This window comes from Aquarana catesbeiana, linkage group LG04 (assembly GCF_042186555.1).
Source record: "Aquarana catesbeiana isolate 2022-GZ linkage group LG04, ASM4218655v1, whole genome shotgun sequence".
Taxonomy (NCBI): Eukaryota; Metazoa; Chordata; class Amphibia; order Anura; family Ranidae; genus Aquarana; species Aquarana catesbeiana.
Genome location: NC_133327.1, coordinates 576,163,261 through 576,189,856, shown reverse-complemented (window position 1 = coordinate 576,189,856; position 26,596 = coordinate 576,163,261). Strand labels below are relative to the sequence as shown.

The 26,596-nt window shown below is 39.0% G+C and overlaps 1 protein-coding gene across 6 annotated transcripts in view; it reads right to left on the bottom strand.

The window, feature by feature from the left end:
* Nucleotides 1-1,971: 1,971 nt before the first annotated feature.
* The window catches only part of BCL11A (BCL11 transcription factor A), a 203,617-nt gene continuing 178,992 nt past the window's right edge, over nt 1,972-26,596 (bottom strand). For 5 of the 6 annotated variants that reach the window (XM_073628108.1, XM_073628107.1, XM_073628109.1 and 2 more), the window contains exons 3-4: nt 7,567-9,583; nt 1,972-3,514 (exon numbers count right to left, since the gene is read on the bottom strand). In XM_073628108.1, the coding sequence (XP_073484209.1) occupies nt 7,569-9,583 (2,015 nt within the window). In that variant the 3' untranslated portion in view covers nt 1,972-3,514; nt 7,567-7,568. The remainder of the gene's footprint in view (nt 3,515-7,566; nt 9,584-26,596) is intronic. The other variant, XM_073628110.1, reaches the window with a different exon arrangement.

Genomic DNA, 26,596 nt, shown 5'->3' with positions numbered 1-26,596 from the left:
CAGTTTTTATACCTAAAACACAATATGGGTTGCACATGGCTAACTAATAATTTTGGGGGCTGGCAGACATTGCTCTTGCCACATAAGAGACTGTGAGCCAGGCTTTCTCGTCCAACATCAGTGCCTGACCTCACAAATGCTCTTCTGGAAGAATGGTCAAACATTCCCATAAACACACTCCTAAACCTTGTGGACAGCCTTCCCAGAAGAGTTGAAGCTGTTATAGCTGCAAAAGGTGGACCAACTCAATATTGAACCCTACAGGCTAAAATTGGGATGCCATTAAAGTTCATGTGCGTGTAAAGGCAGGTGTCCCAATACTGTTGACAATATAGTGTATATTATTAACAGTATATTAGCCAAATGATATTACTTAAAAAATGCTCCCAGTGATTCTGATGAATAGTTCATTTAAAGTCCTCATTAGTATATGATAAAAAAAAGTTATGAAGCAAGACAATAAAAACCTTAATATTGTTGTACCTTTGCATACAACCAAGTTTGCATGTTCTCCCTGTGCCTGAGTGGGTTTCCTCCGTGTATTCCGGTTTCCTCCCACACTCCAAAGACATGCTGGTAGGTTAATTGGCTTCTATCTAAATTCACCCTAGTATGTATGAATGTGAGTTAGGGACCGTAGATTGTAAGCTCCTTGAGAGTAGGGACTGATGTGAATATACAATGTATATGTAAAGTGCTGCGTAAATTGACGGTGCTATATAAATACCATAAATAATAATAACAAAGCATGTTTTGAGCTTGCATATTTCAGGAGCTTGGATCAATGCCAACATGAATATTATTGTTTGATATCTGAAACTTTGGGAGTAAAACTGAATGGCTATACAAAGACCTCTTCTGACATGGGTCTGCCAGGTGTTATCAGCTAATGTGTTATAAGTTATGAGATTCTGACATGAGAGTTTTATAATTGATGATCCTTTTGCAAATATTCTAAGAATTTTCAAGAAGTCCCCTTGAGCCTTCAAACATAGGTAAATTATGAAATTCCAGTGGTAGAGTTCAAAGAAAAAGTAGACACAGGCTACTACTCCAGATGTTCTATGGCTGCATGCATGTAACAGATCAGTGTAGAATAATTTCAGCTAAAACTAAGTGGGATATATACAGTACTTATGTACAGGTCACAGGCCTCCATCTGGAGAAACATTGCAAAGCAATACATTTACTGTAGCTGGATGGTGATTCATTGCTATACAGTTGTGGTTGGAGTTGTGACTTTATGAGCTTGCATATTCAATCATATTTGTAAGGAAACTGTGTATTGAAGCAACTGGATCACTTTAAAAACATAATAGCATGTTGCACTTATGTTAAATAGTAAGCTAAAAGACAAATTCAATTTCTTTAGCTTCAGAGCCTTTAGAGTTAACCCAGCACATGTTTAAATTTGGCTCATACACACAAAAAAAAGTTAAAGATGAGGTCATAGGTTACTCTTTGAGGTTCAACAGACATCTGTATCTGAAACAAGACTCTCTAAGTTTTTTTTTTTTTTTTTTTTTTTTTTACTTGTTTAAGAAATATTGCGTACCAGGCTATTAACCCTCTCAACAACTAACAGGCCTTCACTGGACACCAAACTTTCTGGATGCTGTTAAAATGCTAAACATATGCAAGGGCAGAAGGATATGTCATGTGCCTGCGTAGATTAGCGTATTGATTATATCCAATTCCCAAAGCAGCAATGTTCTCTTGAACTTGGAAGAGTCATTTTTCTTTCTGTGGTCTTGCATGCTGTTGATTCCCCTTGTATATCAGGTATTCCTACACATAGTTTGCAGTTTTGAATTCCCATCATTTGTATTTGGCATAAACAATGTGTTTCATTTAACATCATTTTGTAAGGTCAAAACCATCATTTAAGGTCAAAACCATTTTTTCTTTTATTTAAACATTAAAAAAAAAAAATACAAAATGAGAGAAGAAAGCAGACCTAAATGTTTACAATTTATTGTGTCAATTTCATTTTTTTTTTTTATTTTGGCCCTTTAAAAGGCAAATGTATAGTGTATATTAACAATGATTCTTGGAATATACTTTCAGTATATAACAACGGTTTACATCACATTAAATTCACCCAAAATGGGTAACAAGTAACATAAGAACTGGCAGATTTGTTTTTTTTTTTCAGTTTTTTTTTTTAACTTACAATATCATAATATGTACAAACTGCATTAAAAGGACCCCCCCTCCCTTCCTGTTAATCCCATAATGCAAGCAATATTTTTAGAATTTCAGGCACTGAAACTATTTCTCATTTAGTTTGGATTTATTGCGACTCAGAGGAACATAGAAATGGAAATAGTATATGGAGTTGAACCAGAAAAAAAATCCTTGCTTTACTGACGATCTTCATCAGTGTTAAACAAAGTATTTTTTAACAAAATTATTTTGCCTCCACAAGATTCTATTGTGACACTGTTTCGCTTCTAAAATACTTTTACAAGTAGGCCTTGAAAATCTAACAGTAAACAGTTAATGATAACCACATCATTTTTTTTTTCCAGTTTGACATTTTTCAACATAGAAATATATTTATAAAAGTTTCTCTGGACACTAGGTCATGCTTGCATGGAATTTTACAGCAGCTTAAGAACACATTATGGATGCCATATAAATCTGGTGCAGAATTCTAACAAACTTGAAAAGGCCTCAATGGTTCATGGTTTTTATAACACCGTTAATTTATCACACAGTTAGAAAATGTCACACTTTGTATTACTATTTTTCCTTTAGAGCTCAGAGTACAACATGTCATTTGTAAGTTATGTTCTTGTTGACTAGTTTTTAAAGCCCCAGTTACCGAGGCAGCACTGTATATTATCTCTTAAATAAGGGTATCAAGAAGTCATAAATAGACAAAGGAGCTGCAAAAATACTAACCCAGTGATTTTTTTTTTTTTTTAGTGGGGTTTTCCTTATCAGGAAGCTGAAATAGTAATTTTATACTTCTGACCACTTTTTTATTCCTACAAAATGGGCATCTAATTGAATTATGTTAACATTTATGGTACATATCAGTTAATAAGGTGCCTTTGGGGGATCAAATTTATGCCTTTAGGGGATTGTAATAGCATCTTAAAATTCTTTTCTATAGCAGTGACCTCCTACGTTAAGTCATTGATAAAAGATCATTCCTGGAAACATGATTAGTGGATGGGTATATAGCAATAGAGTCTACATCATGTTGATACAGGAAAGCAATGTACATTAAAGCATCCCTGTCCAGTGTAGTGGCCAAAATTATTCAACTAAATGTTTAATGCAGAGGTCTAGTTGATGTTTTTTTTTTTTTCATTTACAATAGGTTGGCCTGTTCATATCAGCATGTTGATCTTCTCTCTTCTTCTTCTCCTCCCAAGCTAGGTGTTATTTATTTCTGCCCATACTGGTATGCATATTTGTTAACACTTTTGCATATCTTTTCAGACTTCTTGCCATATAAATTTGATTGTTCTGTCCTTAGATTTAATGATGCTGTATTTTCCCCCTAGAAAAAAGGGATACAAATCACACTCTTAGTAAATAAAAATGCACTGCCATAAAGACAAGGGGAATAAAAAGGTTACAAACCATTATGCATACGAAAGAGTATTCTTTTAATAGAATCTTTCTTTTTTTTACAAAGGCCCAGAAAAAAATCAAAATGCTATATACAGTATATGCCTAAAAGCCATACAGATGGTAATGCATGCATGGTTTGTAAAATGGATAACAAATATGAGGGCTTGAAGGAGAAACAAAAACTGATTTGAACTGAAATCTGAATGTAATGTTTACACACATTTTTGGATTTATAGCTTGTACAAATATGAAACCAACATAAAAGTGAAGCTGGTGAAATGTAGATTGATGTGGTGGTGGTCTTTAAAGTATTACATATTGTATTGTATGCTTAATTTACATTATGTTTTGTATTGCAGCCTGACTTTTTACTTCAAAATGTTGTTTATATTGCTTTAATAAATTTTTGTAGACCTTGACAAAGTTCTCATTTTGAATAAATCAAACAATGTGTGATCTTTATAAATGATTCTTAACATAAAAGATTTGTTTTAAGAACCATACACAATTGTTATAAATATCTAATATCAGAATTATAGAAGACATTAAGGCGTTAATGCTTGTTTTACTTTTTAGCATCTAAGGCTAGATTTCAAAATGTGTACTATAAAATAAGGAGTTTGTAATATATTTTTTTCTGATACTTGAACCATGTCAATTATGTAAGTTTTCAAATAAGGTCACAAGAGGCTTATGCTGTGTAGTTTATTCTTTTTTTATTTTTCAATAAAAGGGACAAAATGGGTATATGAACAGGATAATGCAGACAACTGCCAAAAAAACACAGACAGTGGTTTATCCAATAGAAATTAACAGACCAGAAACAAATACAATAAAAGCCAGGTTTGCATGACCTTTGGTCATTAAAATAAAATAAAAAAATAAGAATTTTTTTAAAAAGACCAATATATGTGCCCTAGTTTTAAACAAAAGCACATATGCAATAATAAATAGTGACTCCCATAGTAAAAGATAAAATTTCAAGTTACGACAAACAGCTTTAATTACATGAATAGAAAAGGCCAATAACAAAATATTCTGCATTGCCATTTACAAAAAAAAAAAAGTATTGACTTTAAGTGATCTTTTACCTTAATATGCTTTGCATATGATTTATTTCCAATCTAAATATAAAGCACCATTTTGTTTTTTGGCAATGAAAATAAAATTTAAAATGTGTGTTTCTTTTACTGCACATGACAATTTGATGCTGGAATGTAGGGTGAAAAAAGAGGGACAGAAAGCACACTATAGAACAAACCAATGCCATCAGCTTGTGGTACTGTATACAGTATGGCAGCCATAGAAAAGAAGAAAATAAAGATATGTACAGCCCTCTGTAAGACGGCTCCTCTGCATGACAGTTTAATTGATATTCCCAACCAGCCATCATATGGCTTCTTTACTGTACAATGTCCTGTTTGATTTTTTTATTTTTTTATTTTCTTGTTTTGAAATGTACAAATAGTTTGTACTATATTATCCTGCCAAAATAAAAAAAATATATATTGTGGCAGCTTGTGTTTCTTTCCACTACCATAAAAAGGTACCTTGTGATACCTTTTCAAAAAGAACAAGCAACTGTTAAAAATACAAGCTTCGATATAAATACTATAGTTCCTACACTAGCCAAACATTTAAATTCAAATACCATTCTAAAAATACAGGAAAAAAAAGAGAGACAATAGATGTGTTTTAGCATAGGAATCAACATGAGTGTGCATTTTCCCTATATTTAAGTAATATATAATAAGGAATTTTCCCTCCCCCCCAAAAAAATGCACATTTTTTTTTTTATACAACCTGAAAGGATCGGATTCGGGAGATATCCAAGGCATAGAAATTCCTCTACCATTTTATTTGCAATGAATAAGTCTTCTACTAAACAATGAAGCCCTAAAATACAGTCACCCTAAACAAAAGTGATGCTTTCTTAACAAAATGAAAATAAATCCACATTTTTATTAAAACTGCTTTTGTACACCAAAATACCCCTGTAATGTAAAAGCCAAAGCAATCATTTGTTTTAAGTACTTGCGGTGGTCTGTTTCCATTCACAGCATTGCCTACATGTTTTCTGTAAGTCAAGTAAATAACTGGCAGAAATATATATATATATACACATTTATGTATGTATGTATATACATATATATATATATATTTACACACATACATGTTGTATGTGTGTGTATATAAATATTATATATATATATATATATATATATATATATATACACACATATACACTTGCACACATGTATGTGTGCGTATATATATCTGTTTATGCAGGTGTAAATGTCTGTATGCACATTTATGTGCACACATGCATTTTTTATATATTTATATATATTTTAAATAGTTGCAATATTTCCCTTATGTGTAAGTCTGTAAACAGGGAAATTCGTACAGTGCATTTAATTGTATCTGAGCATTCTTTATACTCAACCACAGTACCTCTGATTAAGAAAAAAAAAAGGTACACCTTTATCTGGAAGAGTCAAGTGCTATTTGAACACCAGTTGGGGCAGATAGTAGCTTAATATTGAAACATTGCAGCAATGTATCTGTGTATCCTTAATAATGATAATACAGTGCAAAGCAAAAAAAAAAAAACAAACTAAAATTTTCAGGAGTGAGGATAAAAAAACTTTCAGGAGTGAAGATATAATGTCATATAGCAATCTTATTTTTAAATTGTGTTTCTCTTTTCTTATTTTTTCCATTTACTTAAACGGGGTATTTTCAAGGCAAGCCTCAATAGTTCATAGTTAATCATCATTATATCTAGCTTATATGCCTGTTTCTTTTCAAATAAAAAGGTACCACTTTGTGTCCATATCTCTATTGTGCCACTTGATAGCATATACTTATTAGCTAACTTTCCATACAGTGCAGAATTTGAGATCATGATTGTCAGTCAGACAACCACATATATTAATAATAATTTACTCTAATTTTTTTCTCCTTTTTTCCAAGGTACTTACAAAGAGTCAATAAAATGAAACTCCTTGCCATTATATTTTAGTTTAGCTTTAATTCAAAGTTTAATTACAAAAATGTTAGGTAACATTGAAAAAAGGAGACTCAAATTCCTTCAAAGCTGACGGCAAGAACAACTAGCTTACATATCATTAAATAAATATAATGGAAGAATGATGATTAACTAGAATGCACTAGGTCATATTTTAGGTAGCCTCAGTTAAAAGAAATACATTATATTATAATTATACACTAGATCAATGGAGACCTACACATATCCATGTTGAATTAAGCTACACTGTCATTTCAACATAGTAAGAACCATTTAAATGGTTTCAAATAGACTGAAGGCACTCAGATATGTTTTGATTTAACCAAGTTAAAGAGCAAATTTCCAAGGCGTTTTTATTTTTTTAATTTATAATTTTTCTTTTCTTTTTTTCTTTATTTCTCTAAATACTACAGGTAACCCCTGGCATGAGGAAATGAGGTTCTGCCAGCATTCGCAGCACTATAATTTCTGTCCCTGGAGGTTTGTCAAAGAGATGCCCCCTCTGCACATTGAAAAACAAAGCTGTACATGATATGTATTGCAAAATGTACGCAGCATGGTCACTTGTCAGAACGGAACTGGAAACAGCAATGTTTGCTTTGCAACTAATTCAGGGACAATTGAAAGTAGCTATAAAACACACCGTACATGCTTCTATAAAAAAAAATAAAAAATAAAAAAAAACAACATACACAACATGTAAATTATTGCACAAGAGAAAGGCTCAAAGTTTGCGTAAAATGCAATAGTATTGCCCCAATAAAGAACATGCATTCAAACGGTGAGAACGAAATATAAAAGAAATTATTAAAAAAGAAAAAAAAAAAAAATCAGGTGTGCTAGTGTTAAGCACATTCTTGTATCCTCGGGTTTCATTATTTTTATTTTATTTTTTTTTATCACAAGGGTCTAGAAAAAAAAAATCTACATGGGGTTTATTGATATACCTCTATTCAGTTTTTATATCATTATTCAAGACTCGATCACTGTGCCATTTTTTCATGTGTTTCTCCAGGGTACTGTACACGCTAAAAGGCATCTGACAAATTTCACATTTGTAAACGTCTTTTCCCACCTGACCATGTGTTTTCATGTGCCGGGTAAGTTTGCTACTCTGCGCGCAGGCGTAGTTGCAAAGCTCACACTTATAAGGACGTTCACCAGTGTGGCTTCTCCTGTGAACAGTGAGGTTACTACAGTTCTTGAAGATTTTTCCACAGTACTCACAAGTATCACTGCGCTTGCCCTCTTTAGAACTGGGCCTTCCAGGACCACCAATATGGGGGGTGCTTCCTCCACTTCCTGTGCCACTACGGCCTGAAATTCCCCCATCCATCTCTCCTGGAGGTGTAGAGAAACGTAAACTACCATTTTCAGATGAGTGCTCTGAGGAAGAGGCAAAAGGCGATTGTCTAGAGTCTCCAAAATTGAGGAATGGATCTTTTAGCTGCCTAGATGCGGCATAACCAGCGAGCCACTGGGAGTAAACATTTTCTGTATTAGGCATAGCTGCAACAGGGAGATCAAATTCCTTCTCAAGTTTGATGCGTTTAGAAAAAGGGCTCATAGAACTCGGACTACCAAGAAGCAATTTTTTTGACAAGCCTCCTGAGGCAGATTCACCGGGGGAACAACCCCTCCCATTTACAGTACCACCGTCTATACGATCTGATTCTCCAGCCACTGAGTCTTCATCACAAGTGTCTCTTTGAGCTTCTGGTTCAGATAAATGCCCTCTTTTATGTTTCTCGACCAATGCCTGATGAAAGGTATCACTAAAGTGATGCATTGCACCAAGGCCAACACCTTGCATGACATCAGGCATAGATCGACTTTCCTCGCCAGATCTAGAGTTGTTTTCATGGTGACGAGCAGCTTCAAGATTTAGGGCAAAACTATAATCTGGCCGGCTGTCTGTTTCTGTCAAATCCTCCTCCTCCTCCTCTTCTTCCTCCTCTTCCTCTTCTTCTTCTTCTTCCTCTTCCTCTTCCTCGTCACCATTCTCTGGAATCAGGTTTGGGTCATTTTCACTTTTAAACTTAGCTACTACAGACTTGAGGGCACTGCTTGCACTGCCAACTAAATCACTGGTTCCAGGCTCAGGAGAACTGGCAGTGGACAAACCATCGTCTGATTTAACTGTCATTGGGGACGATTTATGCATGTGTGTTTTCATGTGGCGCTTGAGTTTGCTGGCTTGTGTACAAGCATGGTCACAAAGGTTACACTTATAAGGTTTTTCTCCAGTGTGACTTCTACGGTGTACTACAAGATTGCTCTGAAATTTAAATGTTTTCCCACAAAACTCACAGGACTTTGATTTCAAAGTAGGCTGCGAAGGAGGAGGTACAGACTGAAGAGGCGGAAGGGGTGGAGTTGCCAAAAATGGTGGTTTACTGTTGGATTGGAATGGCTGCAGTAACCTTTGCATAGGGCTGGGCCGATTTGGAGACAAAGGCGGGCTGGAACTAGAAGTGTTTCCAGCTAATTCTCTAAGCCTCCGTGAAAAATCCATAGCTGGTGGCTCCATAGCCAAGGGGTTAAGTCGCAGCACCCTGTCAAAGGCACTCGGGTGATGTGTAGCGAGAGCCATTTCTTCTGCACCCAGGCGTTCTATGCGATGAGGATCCAAGTGATGTCTTGGTGGTGGGCTAAATAGTGGGGGAGTTGGTGGGAATCGACCCTCATTAAGACCAGACGCCTCTCTTGATACTGATCCAGGGATTCTCAATAAGTTAAAGGGATTATTGTCAGCAATATGAATTCCATGGAGTGGTGGCTGTGAGGGACATTCTGCACCCAGTCCTGATGGAATGCCTACCCGGGGTGTAAGTGGACTGCCATGTTCACTTTCCAGATAGATTCTGAAGCCATGAGTGTTCTGTGCATGTTGCAGGAGAAACCATGCACTGGAGAATGGCTGTTTACATGTTGTACATGTATAGCTGCTGGGCTCATCTTTGCCTGAAAAACAGAACAATGGGAACATAAATTATTAATCGGTTAGCAAATCATCAAAAGTACAACAAAAACTATACATTCTACTTTACTAAAAGAATAAGCAGAAGCAATGAAACTGTGGGCATATACTAGTAAATATATATGTTGATTCTAAATTATGACAGAGGAACATTTTTAGCTCAAAAGTATAGTTTACAGTTAAAACATTTAGAAGAATATGAACACTTGTGATATATGGAAAAAAAGCTGTGATTGTTGTGGGTGAAATTTTAGTAATCCCATTAAAGTCTATTACTCAGTCTCTAATCAACCTCTACTCAACAATAGGTTACTCAAGGTGATATTATTTATAATATCTCTAACACTGTCCATGCATAAGAACTCACTGTTATATTCATTTTGCACCTAATATGAATAGCATTTATTTTAAGGAAAGTTGTATTTAGTTTAGTGGTCCTTTAAAGACAAAAGTTTTCTTGACATTAACAATACACTGTCACAGTTTAGTCAGACTAAAGACATAAACAAAACAATATGGTTTGCTGACTCAAATTATTGGCTACTACCCAAGGGCTCCTGATGCAAAACACATTCAGTGCACATTTTTGTATTCCTCTTGAAACTGATGTGACATTAGGAAGTGGCAACCTTTGGAAAATGAAAGAGTTAGGTTGCCTGCCAGGAAGTTGACTGGGGTAAAAAGGAAAACTCCTGGTTGTGTGCAAGCAAAGCGTCTACTGCCAAAACGCAAAGAAATGTATCACATAATTTTCTCAAATTTAGGTCCAGATAAATAAACCCAAAGAAAAAACATTTTAGATTTGTGTCCCTGTTGATTTAACCACTTGAGCTTTGGAAGGTATTACCCCTTAATGACCACAGCATTTATACTTAACTATATACTTATACTTATACTTAATACTTTAACTTATACTTATATTTAATACTTTAACTGGCAAATGTGCAGTCATGCAACACTGTGCGCAAATGAAATTTGTATAATTTTTTTCACACAAATAGTTTCCTTTGGTGATATTTGATCACCAAAAGACTGAAAAAAACCCCAATATTTTATTCTGTTATAAAATGTATTCAATAAAAAATCATTATGATCTCATAAATTTACACCAACGTGCCTTCTGCTACATGTCTTTGCTAAAAAAAAAAAAAAAATCCCAATAAGTGTATATTAATTAATTAACTATCGTATATATACTGTAATTTAAGCAGCTATGACACTATACTGGTAATGGTGGTCATCAGCGACTTATAGCGGGACTGTGATAGTGTGGCGGGAAATCTGGTGCTAGCTGACACTGGCTGGGAGGGTCACTGACATCAATAGTGACATTAATACAATGATCAGTAATAATACTGTGCACTATCACTGTACTAATGACACTGGCTGGGAAGGGATTAACATCTAGGGGAAATCAAAGGAGTAACTTACATAGTTACATGGTTAATCAGGTTGAAAAAAGACACAAGTCCATCTAGTTCAACCAATAAAAAAAAAAAAAAAATCATAAAATCCCATATACACAATCCTATACCCACAGTTGATCCAGAGGAAAGCAAAAAACCCCAGCAAAGCATGATCCGATTTGCTACAGCAGGGGAAAAAATAATTTCCTGATCCCCCGAGAGGCAATCATGCCTAACAATGTGTAATGTGTGCTGCTTTTACGTTACTATCTGTCCGTTTTTTTTTCCTGAAACAGCCAGATCGCTTTTCACAATACAAGCCAGATCGCTTTTCACAACACTTCAGAGTTCTGTGTTTTTTGTGTGATTGGTCACAGCCGATCAGCTGACTTCAGCCCAAATCATTGGCTAAAATCAGCTGTGTGATTGGACACAGCACGGGTAGGCAGAGGGCATGCGCATGTGCACACTGAACCTGGAAGAAAAGCCGCAATGTACAGGTACATCCCACCCGGCCCGGAGCTGCCGCCCGCTCGCAGTACAACTACTGTGGGCGGGTCGCAAGCGGTTAAAGATGAACTCTGGGCAGATATAAATGCCTTGTGTTTATCAAAACATTAGTACATTTATTATCTTTTTTTATTGCAAGCAATTTAAATACCTGAAATTATGTATTTGCCTATAGTTAATCCCCTGTACAGCAGGGCTCAAATGGGAAGGAAGAAAAGCAACACAAGCAGCCAGTCAATTGCACTGTATTGGTCATATGGTAACAAGGGACATACTGATATGAGTAAAGAGCAAAGGGACAGAGAGATGAGCTCATCAGTGTGCATCTTCCCTATACTATCCAGTCTTTTCCTATACTATCCAGGGTGGGGAACAAGACTTACAAGTGTTAATCAACTGAAAAGGAAGCACCAGGTCCCCTCCAATGCCAAATAGGGCATCGCTGTATAACGGGCCTCTGTAAATCTCAGAACTGGATGATAAGAAATACAAAGCCTTTGGCATTTTCGTATGTAACTGTTTTCCTGGAGTTCAGTTTTAACCGCATTTCCTTTTGAATAACTGCAAAAGGAAATGAAGAGAAACATTCAAAGATGGGACCCTACAGTTTGTTACACATAATATTTTTCTATTAGGGTGGGCAAGGGTTGGAACCTCTGACAGACTTTTATTGCATCACGCATCCTCACTTCCTGTCCTAGTGGCTGGAGTTCCGCTTTGATTGTTATATAGAAAATCAGACATTTTGTTATTGGAGATCTGGTAGCAAAATGTTTGTGTATTTACTATCATTTTCTGGTGATTAAAGAACTCCCACTATCTAATATTTACTAGAATAGATCTAAGTCATTTATTACAGCTGAAATACGCAAATTCTGAGCAAGAGAAAAATATATATACTGGTGTTTTAAATTAAAGCATATTTTCAGTGGAGGGGTGCTTAGCTATGGAGCATGCTTCTGACCTGACCTGTAATTTACTTTGCAATGCATTTTAATCTCATTAAGTGTATCCTGCTCTTGGATAAATCTCTTTACAAGATTAGGTCATACACAGTGAAATTAGGTTTTAAACATTTGCCTAATGTAAAATGTGAAAAGTATCAAGATTTTCAAATAAAATATTACTGACCCTAGAGCAATACTGTGCAGTCTATCTGTTGAATTAGGTTTGCATTTAGGTGGAACTCTGGACACTTTTTTTAGTTTTCTAATGGAGGAGGAAAAGGGTCACAACCTCCACAGAAATTTTATTGCTTAGATTGAAGAAGTGCAAAGGATGAGTCCTTATATGTGTCCAGATTAAATGTTATTATTTGCTGAATTCAGTAAAATCACCAATGTGTTTCATGATTTCAGAAGTCTGACCCCATTCTCTGGGCTGGAATGGACTCAGATTCTAGCCCTTGTGCCACACTAATGCCACACTAATCTTTTCAGTCCAAATTCTGGCCCTTCGAACTCCAGCACTAATGAAGGAAGACCTCTGAAGCCCCAAAACACGTTGGACTTTTTTACCGAGTGCAACAAATAATAACATTTTTGGGGCACATATAAGTGGACTGGTGCATCCCCCTTTACCATTCTCTGAAGCTTTTAGAAGAACCAACTTGGTGGCTCTTGTAAGATGAGACAGCTGCCTGTGGATTCCCATACACTTGACCAACTAAGACTACAATTGCCCCTAGAGATCCAGCACTCCTCTTTGTCCTCACCATAATATAGAAATATATTGCTGTCTCTGGATTGATTGGTAAACTCATCTCATTTTCAGTGGGAGAGTTGTCGCTGGGACTAGAAGTGAAAAAGAATCTCTCCAACAGGGAAACAACAGTCCCAAAAAGACTTTTTACAACCAACTGAGACAAAGCTGGAACCTGCATCATATATTGCTTTGTGTGTGCATGACCATAGAAAATAATATCTCCCTTCCTGTATCAAAGGTTTCTCTGGGCCTTTAAAATATGGCCTCCTATTAAAAAGAAAAATGTGTTGCAGCACTTAAATCTTAAAGTTTTGAAACACCTTTCAATTCCGACAATAGTTTACATGCATTTTTCAACCCCAAATAAAAAAAACACTTGATATTGCGGAATTACAAATTTCTTTGTGAAACGGGGTCTTAATCATCCACACATCTCTCATGTAAAATCTTGGGACAATCTTCAAAACTTACAGGCTGATCTGATCTCCTAGAAAAAGACTGGGCTACCACTATAAAGACTATCATTAATGAATCCTGCCAAGAAAGGCACCAAAGGGGAAACTCCACTCTTTTTTCCTCAAAAGATGTTCTGAATGTAACTTATAAAAACGAAATTTAAACCACCTCCTGTGGTTATGCTTTATCATTCAAACTTTTTGGAAACAAACATATACATTTATGTCTACCATTACTGCTTTCAAAAGAACCCTATCCCAAAATCACCAATCTATTCCATGCAAATAACAAGGAAGCCCCTAACACTGCACCAAAAAAACAATTAGGAAATTAATGCACATATGTATCCTGGCTGCCAAAAAATGCATACTTGAAAATTAGATCCTACCATATGCCCCTGTGGAACAGAATGTCATTTCCCCCCTTCATTCAAATTCATGCTCTTAAACACATTAGATACCAAGAAAAAAGAGCTAGACGAGTACTCAAAAATGTTTCCAAACATAGTACTCTTCTTGCCTAGGTCTCTGCTCTCTTTCAAAGCTCTTTTGGCCATACTTCTCCTATGAGTCACAGGAGTGAACTTGGTTCTGCACTCCTGTGACCCAAATTAAGCTGATAGCAAGCCAACGTCACAGAGCCGGCCCAGGCTCAGCAGGGATCTTTGCAATGATGTTGGAATCTGCCTAGACCCCTGACCGGAAGCTGGCTCAGCCTCTCAGCATGCTGTTGAGTGGCTGAGCCAGCTGCTTCTGCCCCCTTACAGTCTGGCACTCCAGTGAGTGCTGGAGGGGCAGATTGCAGAGCAGTGACTCTGTGCTCGGAGCGGACCCAAGAACCTGAGTTGGCTCTCAGTGTAGAGCTGGCAGAAGGCAGCTGAAGCATGGGATTGATGCTCCTTCCAAGAGATGAGTTTGTACGTTTATTTTGTTGAAATTACGCACTTCCCTTTTACCTGTTCATTAATATCAAGAAATCATAATAGCCAGCTCCTGATTATTATTATAGCTTAGAGATTTTGTATGCATCATGTAACAACAGTCATGGAATATATTGAAATATATTTAAAGTCCAAACTTTTTTCCCATTTTGGATAGAACAGGGGAAAGTTAAAATATTGTTAGTTTTTTTTCCAACTAAATCTAATTAGGAAGATTTCTCTTCACTTCCTGTCCTGTAAAAGCAACAAAAAGTAAAAGGGTATCTTCCCAGTGTGTAGGAAGTCCCCTCGTAGGCCTTGATTACACTTGCAGTTGGGGAGCAATATAGCCCATAAGAGCTCCCCCTTAACATGCAAAGGTAAAAAGAATACCTGCTGTCACGTTCCACCACGGATCGCTCTTCAAAGGGCCAAGCTTATGTAACTGAGTCCTTAGACAGCTGTCATAGGAACAAGTGCCCCCATTGAAAGGTTCCCCTCTATTCCTCTTCTAGTAGTAACTTAAAATTGTGGATGTACCCTTGTTTCCATTCCCAGTGGTATTGGGGATCAGGAAAATTAGATACAGTGAACTCCCTAACAAGGACACAAACATCAATAAAAGCCTGAAAGGGATTCTAATCCCTCACACCTCTCTATCCAAAACTTAAAAAAAAAAACACATTTTAGTTATACTTTAATAATGTCAATGAAAAGAACTGTTAACCTAAATTCTTGCATAACGGCAAAAGAGCAGAGGTCCATAAAGTTTATCTATATCTAATGTACCGTATATACTCGAGTATAAGCTGAGTTTTTCAGCACATTTTTTTGTGCTGAAAATGCCCCCCTTGGCTTATACTCGAGTCCTCCTCTGCAGCCTAATCCCCCGGCGCTGTGATACATTCAGTCTAATCGCATGCCATGCCTCTGCCTCAGCCTCTTTCTCAGCGTTGTGCCGGCGTTATCTCCTGGCGCTGTGCCCATCTGCAGTCTTATCCCCTGGCGCTGTGATACATTCAGTCTAATCGGCGGCCATGCAGTGTAACCAAGCGCCGCCTCCTCCTCCTTGTCCGTGATAGGCTGAACACTGACTCGGTGCTGGGAAACCGAGTCAGTGCTCCATCACGGAGGAGGACATGGAGGACGACGAGGAAGAGGCGGCGCTTGGTTACACATTGCATGGCCGCCAATTAGACTGAATGTATAACAGCGCCGGGGGATAAGATTGCAGATGGGTTCAGTGCCAGGAGATAACGCCGGCACAAAGCCAATTAAGGTACTGAGGCTGAGAAAGAGGCATGAGGCAGAGAAAGAGGCATGAGGCTGAGACAGAGGCATGAGGCTGAGAAAGAGGCATGAGGCTGAGAAAGAGGCATGAGCTGTCATAGGAACAAGTGCCCCCATTGAAAGGTTCCCCTCTATTCCTCTTCTAGTAGTAACTTAAAATTGTGGATGTACCCTTGTTTCCATTCCCAGTGGTATTGGGGATCAGGAAAATTAGATACAGTGAACTCCCTAACAAGGACACAAACATCAATAAAAGCCTGAAAGGGATTCTAATCCCTCACACCTCTCTATCCAAAACTTAAAAAAAAAAACACATTTTAGTTATACTTTAATAATGTCAATGAAAAGAACTGTTAACCTAAATTCTTGCATAACGGCAAAAGAGCAGCTTTGAAAATGGTAATTATAACCAGCCATCTCACAGCAAATAAAGCATTGCTGTTTTATAGGCTCCCTGTATTTTACCAGGACACTGTTTGGACTCTATTATACGGAGAGCGGGAGGCCTACTCGCATTCCTCAACCTCACACCATTAATAAATGTGCTACTTGCCATAATCATGTGAATGACTTTATTCGGGCAATCTTCAGCTGCCTAAAGATCAGGATTGATCTATGTGGTAAAATGATGTTTCTACTGATTTGCTGGAGTGCAAAATGATCATTTGCTTTGAAGAAAAAAAATCTTTATTTAAACCTTGGAAACCATTTTTTATTATCTTACCAAACATCTACAAAAATCTGGGGGTCAACTGAGATGAAATGTTTGCTAAAATATGTTAGAGTGACACAACCCTTGTAATTCTCACTAGAAGCTTTAAAGCCTTGCAAAGAATCCTATTTGCATCAAAGGTTTTAGCAGACACATGTATTTTACTGGAGTAGATTTAACTAATGATCATAATAGCACAGCTCAGACTTGGAAATGTCAGTCATCGGAAATCATTTTAATTCATGAGCATAAAATGACACTAATACATGAAATAACTTAAACTTCTTCTTGAGATAAATGTATAACATAATAACAATTGAATAGAAATAAATCGAATAAACAGAGGTCCATAAAGTTTATCTATATCTAATGTACCGTATATACTCGAGTATAAGCTGAGTTTTTCAGCACATTTTTTTGTGCTGAAAATGCCCCCCTTGGCTTATACTCGAGTCCTCCTCTGCAGCCTAATCCCCCGGCGCTGTGATACATTCAGTCTAATCGCATGCCATGCCTCTGCCTCAGCCTCTTTCTCAGCGTTGTGCCGGCGTTATCTCCTGGCGCTGTGCCCATCTGCAGTCTTATCCCCTGGCGCTGTGATACATTCAGTCTAATCGGCGGCCATGCAGTGTAACCAAGCGCCGCCTCCTCCTCCTTGTCCGTGATAGGCTGAACACTGACTCGGTGCTGGGAAACCGAGTCAGTGCTCCATCACGGAGGAGGACATGGAGGACGACGAGGAAGAGGCGGCGCTTGGTTACACATTGCATGGCCGCCAATTAGACTGAATGTATAACAGCGCCGGGGGATAAGATTGCAGATGGGTTCAGTGCCAGGAGATAACGCCGGCACAAAGCCAATTAAGGTACTGAGGCTGAGAAAGAGGCATGAGGCAGAGAAAGAGGCATGAGGCTGAGACAGAGGCATGAGGCTGAGAAAGAGGCATGAGGCTGAGAAAGAGGCATGAGGCTGAGACAGAGGCATGAGGATGAGGCATGAGGGAGAGACATAAGGTATGAGGATGAGGATGAGGCATGAGGCTGAGACAGAGGCATGAGGCATAGACATGAGGCTGAGACAGAGGCATGAGGCACAGGCATGAGGCTGAGACAGAGGCATGAGGCTGAGGCATGCAGATGGACACAGTGGACAGATGGACGCAGATGGGCATTGTTGACCCTCTTTTCCACTTACAGTAGCTGCTGCATTTCTCACCCTCGGCTTACACTCGAGTCAATAAATTTTCCCATTTTTTTTTGTGGTAAAAGTAGGTGCCTCGACTTATATTCGGGTCGGCTTATACTTGAGTACATACGGAAGTTTACTTTTTTCCTATGACAAAATCTTCAATATACAGTAATATCGCTAATAAAATTCCCACAATCAATAACGCAGTCACTTGCAAAGATTACTCTACTGGGACTTATACTGCACACCCTCCATGCATTTATATAGTCAAAAGGGCAGGTTCATATTTATGCTATCCTGTTGTGCACAAATTGCTGTGATGTTTTAGGAAGCTTTAATTTAGCCTGTGATTTGCCCATGCAGAGCAAAGCAACAGGATCACTTTAAGGTCCCTCTAGTGCATACCTTTCCTTTCCACTCTTGCTTTATTCATCAAAGAAAGATAGTTCAGTGTAGGTTACAGCCTTTGCAGTAGGAACATGTGACAGTGCTGAGCCAATCCCCAAGCACCTGCCCTACCTCTATACCTGGTAGTACTGGTTGTGTCTCTAGCTCCTGACCTCTGAACAAAGCTAAGTCAGGAATTTGACTTCACTGGCTGACTGTCATAGGGTAAACAAACAGAAGGCGCTTCTAAGTGCAGAAAAAACAAGACTTTATTGCCCAAGAGATAAAAACACAATTACTATCACAGTTACATAGTAGGCAAGGTTGAATAAAGACAATAGTCCATCCAATTCAATGTGTGTCAGTGTCAATAATTATTTCCCATATCCCTGAATGCTTTAACCACTTACCGATCGCTGTCAGCACATATACGTCGGCAGAATGGCACGGCTGGGCAAAGTAACGTACCTGTACGTTACTTTGAATTTCCTACCGTGCACGCGCAAGCGCACCGGCGGTGGCGCACGCCTGCCGCGAGCTCCGTGACTGTGCCCGCGGGACCCGTGGACTCGATCGCCGATGAGATACCCGCGATCATGTCACGGAGCTAAAGAACGGGGAGATGCCCATGTAAGCAGCATCTCCCCGTTCTGTCTAGTGACAGGACACCGATCGTCTGCTCCCTGACATCGGAAGCAGCGATCAGTGTCATGTCACTGCTAGCCCATCCCCCCACAGTTACAATCACTGCCCCGGACACACTTAACCCCTCCCCGCCCCCTGTGGTTAACCCCTTCACTGCCAGTGACATTTTTACAGTAATCAATGCAATTTTATAGCATTGATCGCTGTATTAATGTCAATGATCCCAAAAATGTGGCAAAATTGTCCGATGCGTCCGCAATAATATCGCAGTCATGATAAAAATTATTAATAAAAATGCCATAAAACTATCCCCTATTTTGCAGACGCTATAACTTTTGTGCAATCCAATCAATAAACGCTTATTGCGATTTTTTTTTACCAAACATATGTTGAAGAATACGTATCGGCCTAAACTGAGGAAAAAAATGTTTTTTTATTTATTTATTTTTATTTTTGGAGGATATTTATTATAGGAAAAAGTCAAAAATAATGCGCTTTTTTCAAAATTGTCGCTATTTTTTTGTTTATAGCGCAAACAATAAAAACAGCAGAGGTGATCAAATACCACCGAAAGAAAGCTCTATTTGTGGGAAAAAAGAACGCAATATTGTTTGGGAGCCACGCCGTATGACTGCGCAATTGTCAGTTAAAGCGACGCAGTGCCGAATCGCAAAAAGTGCTCTGGTCAGGAAGGGGGTAAATTCTTCCGGGGCTGAAGTGGTTAAGATGCACGTCCAGGAGTCTTAAAAATATCAATACTCCACACTGCCAGTTATTTATGCCGATGAAGAAGGAGCCAATACTCATGCTCCGAAACGCGCCCTGCCTCCTTTGACATCACATCCGGGTAATAGCGTTCCACGCTGGTCTCGGCCACCCCTCTTTGACGTCTCATCCTGGTACCTGCGTTCCACGCTGATCTGATCCCGGCAGCGCGGCTGTCCTTCCTGGTGTGTCCCCTTACAGCTCCCCACTGCTGGTCGGCTGGGATCCATCCAATTGTGCTGCAACCTGGACATCTTTGGGACCTCTTACCGCTGGACTACCTATTTGCTATGATGAGCCTGTTTACTTTTTATCTCTAGTAAGTGTGTTTTTTATTTCTTGGACAATAAAGTCTTGTATTTACTGCACTTAGAAGCGCCTTCTGTTTGTTTACCCTTACCAGAGATTGCTTCCTTCTTGTCTTCTAAGACATCTGTCTGCCTGATCTGCACCTTACCTACACTGCAGACTACCATCTGTGGCCAGTTCTGTTACCAGAGTACCCTATATTCTATCTACTCTGTGACTGTTACAGATATAAAGGTTTCCACCAGAAAAATAAATATTGGTTGACAGAATGTCTGTACTGAATTACCAGGGGTCCATCAACCAAAAGTGAACATTTTGATTCTCTGGTCCATTTGAATACCCAGTTATATGCTTAGTTAAGACCTAAGATACATGATTTTGTTCAGACATGATCTACCAAATCTATCAAGCCATAGTACAAAAATAAGATAAATAAATACACTGTAATTTGGATTGAGCTGCAACTATTTCTAAACATAAGGCAAATGGTAGAATCGTGCTTTTAAATTTGTTCCATAAAACGGGGCTAACAATGCTGTATAATGAAAGGCCGTATTTTTACATGAAGTGCTGTGAGGATGAGTGTGTGACTCAGCTGATGGCAAGAGCGGGTCAATGGATGCATTAAAGTTAAGTTAATAAATAAAATGACTTGTTCAGTCAAGCATGTGTTAATGACATAGCAAGCAAGGATATCACTCAAAACTTTATTGATCATTGTGAACTTTTCATCCTGGCCAGATATCCTAAAAAAAAATTGAATGTGTGAGAGCCACTGTTATAAAAAAATAAATAAAAAATTAAGTGTTTACATAGTTAGGTTGAAAAAAAGGTGCAAGCAGATCAAGTTCAACCAATATATTAAAAAAGAATACATTAATTGAAAAACCTCCATATACAGAATCCAGATCCAGAGGAAGGATGAAAGTTAAAATCACAAATATTGTCTATTGTTTTTATTTTCCATTTTAAATAAACAGATAGTATAACATGAAGTATTATCTGATGAAAATAGCCACCTGCGCCATATTAAACCCTCAGTTTTAAACACTTCCAGCAGCTGATTTAAAGTGATTGTAAAGGAAAAACTGTATTAAAACAAAATAATGAACATCTTATACTTACCTGTGCAATGGTTTTGCACAGAGCATCCTCGATCCTCCTCTTCTCAGGTTCCCTGCTGGTGCCCTCCCCCTTGCCAAGTGCCCCCATAGCAAGCAGCTTGCTGTGGGGGCACTCATGCATGCTCACTCCCAAGCCGGCTCTCTGTGTCCATAAGACACAGAGAGCGTGGTTCAGCCCTCCCCCCCGCTCCCGCCTCGCTGCCTGTGATTGACAGCAGCGGGAGCCGATGGCTCCTGCATCTGAGCCAATCAGGAGGGGGTGACCCGGGAGAGCCTTGGGTCTCATGAACATTGCTGGATTGATATTGGGCTTAGGTAAGTATTAGGGGGCTGGGGGGGGGAGCTGCACACCTTCATGCATAGGATGCATGAAGGTAAAAATAAACCTTCAGTCTATACAACCACTTTAATCACTTAAGGAGGGCATAGATGGATTGAAATTCAGCTAGTTCAGAAGGACCAGACGAATTTTGATCTGTGTGTGGTCCTCCCTGTTCAACAGAAGCAGTCTGTCAAATGAACAAGATGAAAACCTCTGGTGATCAGTGTGTTGCGTTCAATATAAAATATAATTTTTCTATAAGACTCATAGCATTCTGGTGTCACAGAGACAGACTTTCTCAAACAAATGTTGGATACAATGGGAATGTAGATATCATTGTTGTATTCCATCAAGGGTGGAATGTGTTGCGTTTGATATAAAATATAATTTTTCTATAAAACTTATAGCATTCTGGTGTCACATAGACAGACTTTCTCAAACAAATGTTGTTGGATACAATGGGAATGTAGATATTGTTGTATTCCTTTGGCAGTTTGAGAACAGTCTATTGTCTCTATAGCTACAGTACACAAGTAAGAGATTTACTTGTTTGAGGTTCTTTCAGCTCTCAAACTGAAAGAATGACTGTTAGATTACTGTCAGGTCTTGGCTTGAGTAGACAATGGTTTACATAGATATCATTGTTGTATCCAATTGACAGTTTCAACAGTCCATTGTCTACACAGCTACAGTAAACAGGTATGTTTTCTGTTGTTTGGTAACTATGGTAAACAGCCTGGCACATAAAAGGGGGATTCAGGCATAAACTAGTGACACACACATCATCATGCTGTAAGATCAGAAGCCACCCATGATAGAAGAAACGTGCCTGATTGTAATAGTTTTGTTTGTACAGCATCTTTATATAGTAAAAGCACATTTACACACTGCAGAAATCTCAGCTTCCTTGCTTATACTACAGAGTAACCTTGCTAGATAGACGCAAGCAAAACAATCAGCGGCTGCAGCTGCTGAACAGTGTATTCTGTCCCGCTGTCAGAACACAATGTCCTGGTGGGGAACACCTTGTTTTTGTGGATGGAGGAATTTGCTGGCTGAACACAAACAAAGTCATCATCTATAGGCAGCTTAACAGAGTAGAGCTTGTGTCATGACAGCTACCCCAGTGGCTCCTTTCTTTCTCTGGATCCTATAGAGTCACCCTTCTATGCAAGGACTAGTGTTGTGCTTCCCTACACTACATGCATCAATAGAAACACACAACCTCATAGCCTTGGATGATAAGGAACTCCCCTGCTCCTCTCTCTACTCTTCCCTCCTCCCTTCTCCAAGCTAACAGACTGCACTGTCCACTGCTAATTCTTCCCTGAGAAGACTGGAATTTTGGAGAAGCAGCAATGAGAGACACAGAGCCAGAAACATATATAACAGAAAGTAAAGGGAAATCTCTCCAAAGCAAGGAGAAATACTCTCTAGACTGCTGTCACCAGAACAGGTGTCCCAATTGGAATATTTTGCCTCCTGTTTCGATGACAACTCAAAATTTTTTATTGTCCACTGTTTTCTTTACTGAACACAATAGTCACTAAAACAGACAGGTGAATCCCCCCATTGAGACCATAGAGAGCAATAGAAAACCTGACAGGGATTCTAGCCCTTTCGTATTCTATTTAAAACTACAAAAAAAAGGTTTTGGCTTCACACACACTTTACCATAGATTTCAGAGGAGAGAATTACCAACATGATCCAACCACTTGATGACATGCCTCGATCCACCTCTATTAACAAACAAACACTCAGGGGGCCCAGGCATTCATGTTTTTTCCATGAAGGAAAAAGATATACGCAGACCTCTCTGGCATCAGTTTATCTTGGGGGGAAAAAATAGCAATACAAGCAAAGCTTTGTAATCTGTCTGATCAGTATTTCCTTTGAGATCTCTTAGCTGGCAGCGTATGCCACTGCCTACAGACACAAGATCATCAGCCAACATTCAGCCAGATTGGTTGACAATCATCTAAAGTCTATGGTCAGTCATTTCAGCAATAGCATAATTATCTCCCTGTCATTACATTCCATTGAACATGATGACAAAACATCTTAATGTGTGTTAATAGTCATATATTTCTAAAGTAGGACAAGGAAAAGAGAAAAAAATTATCAACAACTAATGAGATATTTATAACAAAAAAAGAAACCAGGATAATTACACCCACAGACATACAGTTCAGAATTCACACAAGAGAACGACAAAATGTAACTGAGTCAATGACAGCTTCTGGCATGTCCATAGCCACCAGCCGTGGAATCAACTAAGAAGCTTGGGTGGGAGCCAAAAAAAGGAGAGAAGCAACATGAAACTGCTGAACTATAACAAAAAATGTTTCCTTGCCAAGAAAGTGTAGAACCAAAGTAAATTCCTCATGTGCCAACTAGCTTTGGAAGTGTTCAAAATTGCCTCATTCAAAAAAAGTGTTGCCTGAATAACCTAAAATGGACGCTATATTTTAACGCTTCATACATGTGTATGTCTGAATTGTCTAGCTGCTAAAGGAAGCATGTGAATACTATGAAACTGTTGTCAATGAGATCTGATGACATTAAAAATTACAGGTTATCTTTTTAGTAAACTGGTAGCTAATGGATGTATTGAGAATGATGTTATGGACTCTATATCAGCAAAACTGCAAGCTAAGCACAGAAAAACACTAATCTGGCATGAAAATTACTTTTAGCTAGTGGTAACCATATTCAACTGGACTCGTTCTGTAATGTTGAAGGACATTTCACCACTCAGCCATACAGCTTCTTCTGCACTGAGTGTTAGGAACATTTGCCAGCCTTTGTAGCCACATAGTTGACTCAGTCCCCATAATACAATTACCACTGGACACATTCCATTATGGGAATGAGTTACGTGTGACTATAAATGTTGGGTTCCTGAGGTTCTCCCCCTCCCATGGAGTCTCCTTTCAGAGGAGCCCCACCTAGTACTTCGGCGGACCTTGCCTCGGCAGGTCTCCCAATGAATGGGGTCTATCTGGTTTTGGCCATAAAACTACGAGTACCTAGTCCCTGTCAAGAGTCTTGTGCCCAGAGGTTCATAGCAAGGGTCCCCTCTCTTTGAAGGAGAACCATGTGTTACTCCCTGTGCACTTTGTGTGATCACTTTCTTATTGCACCTGGTGATTAGCTTTGTGTATGCACACACCACACTGTGTAGCTAAAGAAGAAAAAAAATTACAACTAAGGAAGCCACTTGGATGAGTTGCAAAATGTTGACTTTTCCCTGGCCCGCGGTTCACCCAGACTCATAGCATTTAAAAGCAGCACATCGGCAGTATGACTGGCAGGTCCCGCAAACAAAGCCGCTCCCCCACACCCTCCCATGCTGCCACGATGTGCTGAAGATTGGCTGCTGGGACTGACTATCCTAGCAACCAATGGCGTCATTAGAATGGCACCTCCCAGCGTCCCGCCCGCTGTTTGTATTAGAGATCCTTCCACGTTTGTAGCAGCAGGCGGGAGTCGGGAGGTGCAGGAGAGCTGCTCGAGGCAAGAGGCAAGTGGCAAATGGCTAATGTACATGTACAGGAGACTCTGCTGGGGACGCTGATGATGGGGCGACTGCTGGGGAGACTGCTGGGGACACTGATGGTGGGGAGACTGCTGGGGACATTGATGGTGGGGAGACTGCTGGGGACACTGATGATGGGGAGACTGTTGGGGACATTGATGATGGGGAGACTGCTGGGGACACTGATGATGGGGAGACTGCTGGGGACACTGATGGTTGGGAGACTGCTGAGGACATTTATGATGGGGAGACTGCTGGGGACACTGATGATGGACTGATGATGGGGAGACTGCTGGGGACACTGCTGATGGGGAGACTGCTGGGGACACTGTTGATGGGGAAACTGCTGGGGACACTGATGATGAGGAGACTGCTGACGGGGACACTGAGGATTTGGAAACTCTGCGGGGGACACTGATACTGGGGAGACAATGTTGATGGAGAGACTCTGATGGGGACACTGATATTGGGGAGACTCTGATGGGGGACACAGAGATGCGGAAAGGCTCTAATGGGGACACAGATGTGCGGAAATGCTCTGATGCGGACACAATGTGCAAGGAGACTCTGACGGGGACACAGACATACAGAAAGGCTATGATGAGATTAATAAAATTTTATTCATTTATTTATAAATAAATCATTTTTTCGGCCCGCGAATATTTGTAAAATCTACAATGTGGCCCTCGGGCTAAAAAGTTTGGAGACCCCTGAGCTATACCATGACCTGGATAAATGAGAGCCTTCACATAAATATTACTTTTACTATAAAGTATTATATATACAATCATTAATATGTATTATGCTGTGGATATGATTTAATGAGCAGAATGCTAGCCTGCGCTCAAAAGGAATTATGTCATTATATCATGCAGAGACTTCCTTCCCTCTCCTCTTTCCGTTATTAACAGATAGGGACAACAGCATCTCGCCAGTGTTACTGAAATAAAAACATGGACATCAGGCATGAAACTATCATCTAACTACAGCACCGCAATTTCTGATTTTAAGTCCAGCCAATGACAGTTAAATGTGGACCTAAAGGGACAAAGGTTCCATAATACCTATTTAGTAATCTATGGGTATCTGCAGTAGCTTTCGGTCCTCCTGCTCCAATCAAAATATTTGAAAGCATTTTATTAATGTGTCATTTTAAGACTTTTTAATCATCATCTTAATGAGGAACTGTATAAACACGGCAACTACGTTGTATAAAATCTCTGTTATTTATAATAAGCCATGCCCATTCACACAGCATATCCTGGTGTGACTTTTGAAATGAAGTGGGCCTTTGCCAACCAGTACAAAGTTTATTAAATACCTTACATTCTGATCATATAATCTGCTTTAGATTTGCCAACACCTATATAGTGTAGGGGCCTGCTTGATTAGATATATATTGAATAGATTGCTTAGATCCCCTTTTCAATAAATTAACAGGGTTATTATGATTTGAAGCTTTGTGCATTCAAGTGGTAACTTAAGGCTACTTTCACACTGACAGCGTCCGCCGTTAATACTAAAGTGCCGCTCGTTTTAACGGTGCTTTTCGGCTGCTAGCGGGGCGGTTTTTACCCAAAAAAATGGTTAAAAACTCCTGTTTTGCGGCTCTTTCAAAATGCTTGTCAGGCGCTTTGGAAGAGCTGCCCATTCATTGCAATAGGCAGGGCCTTTTGGAAGCGCTAAATACAGTGCTCCCAACCCGCCCCAAAGATGCTGCT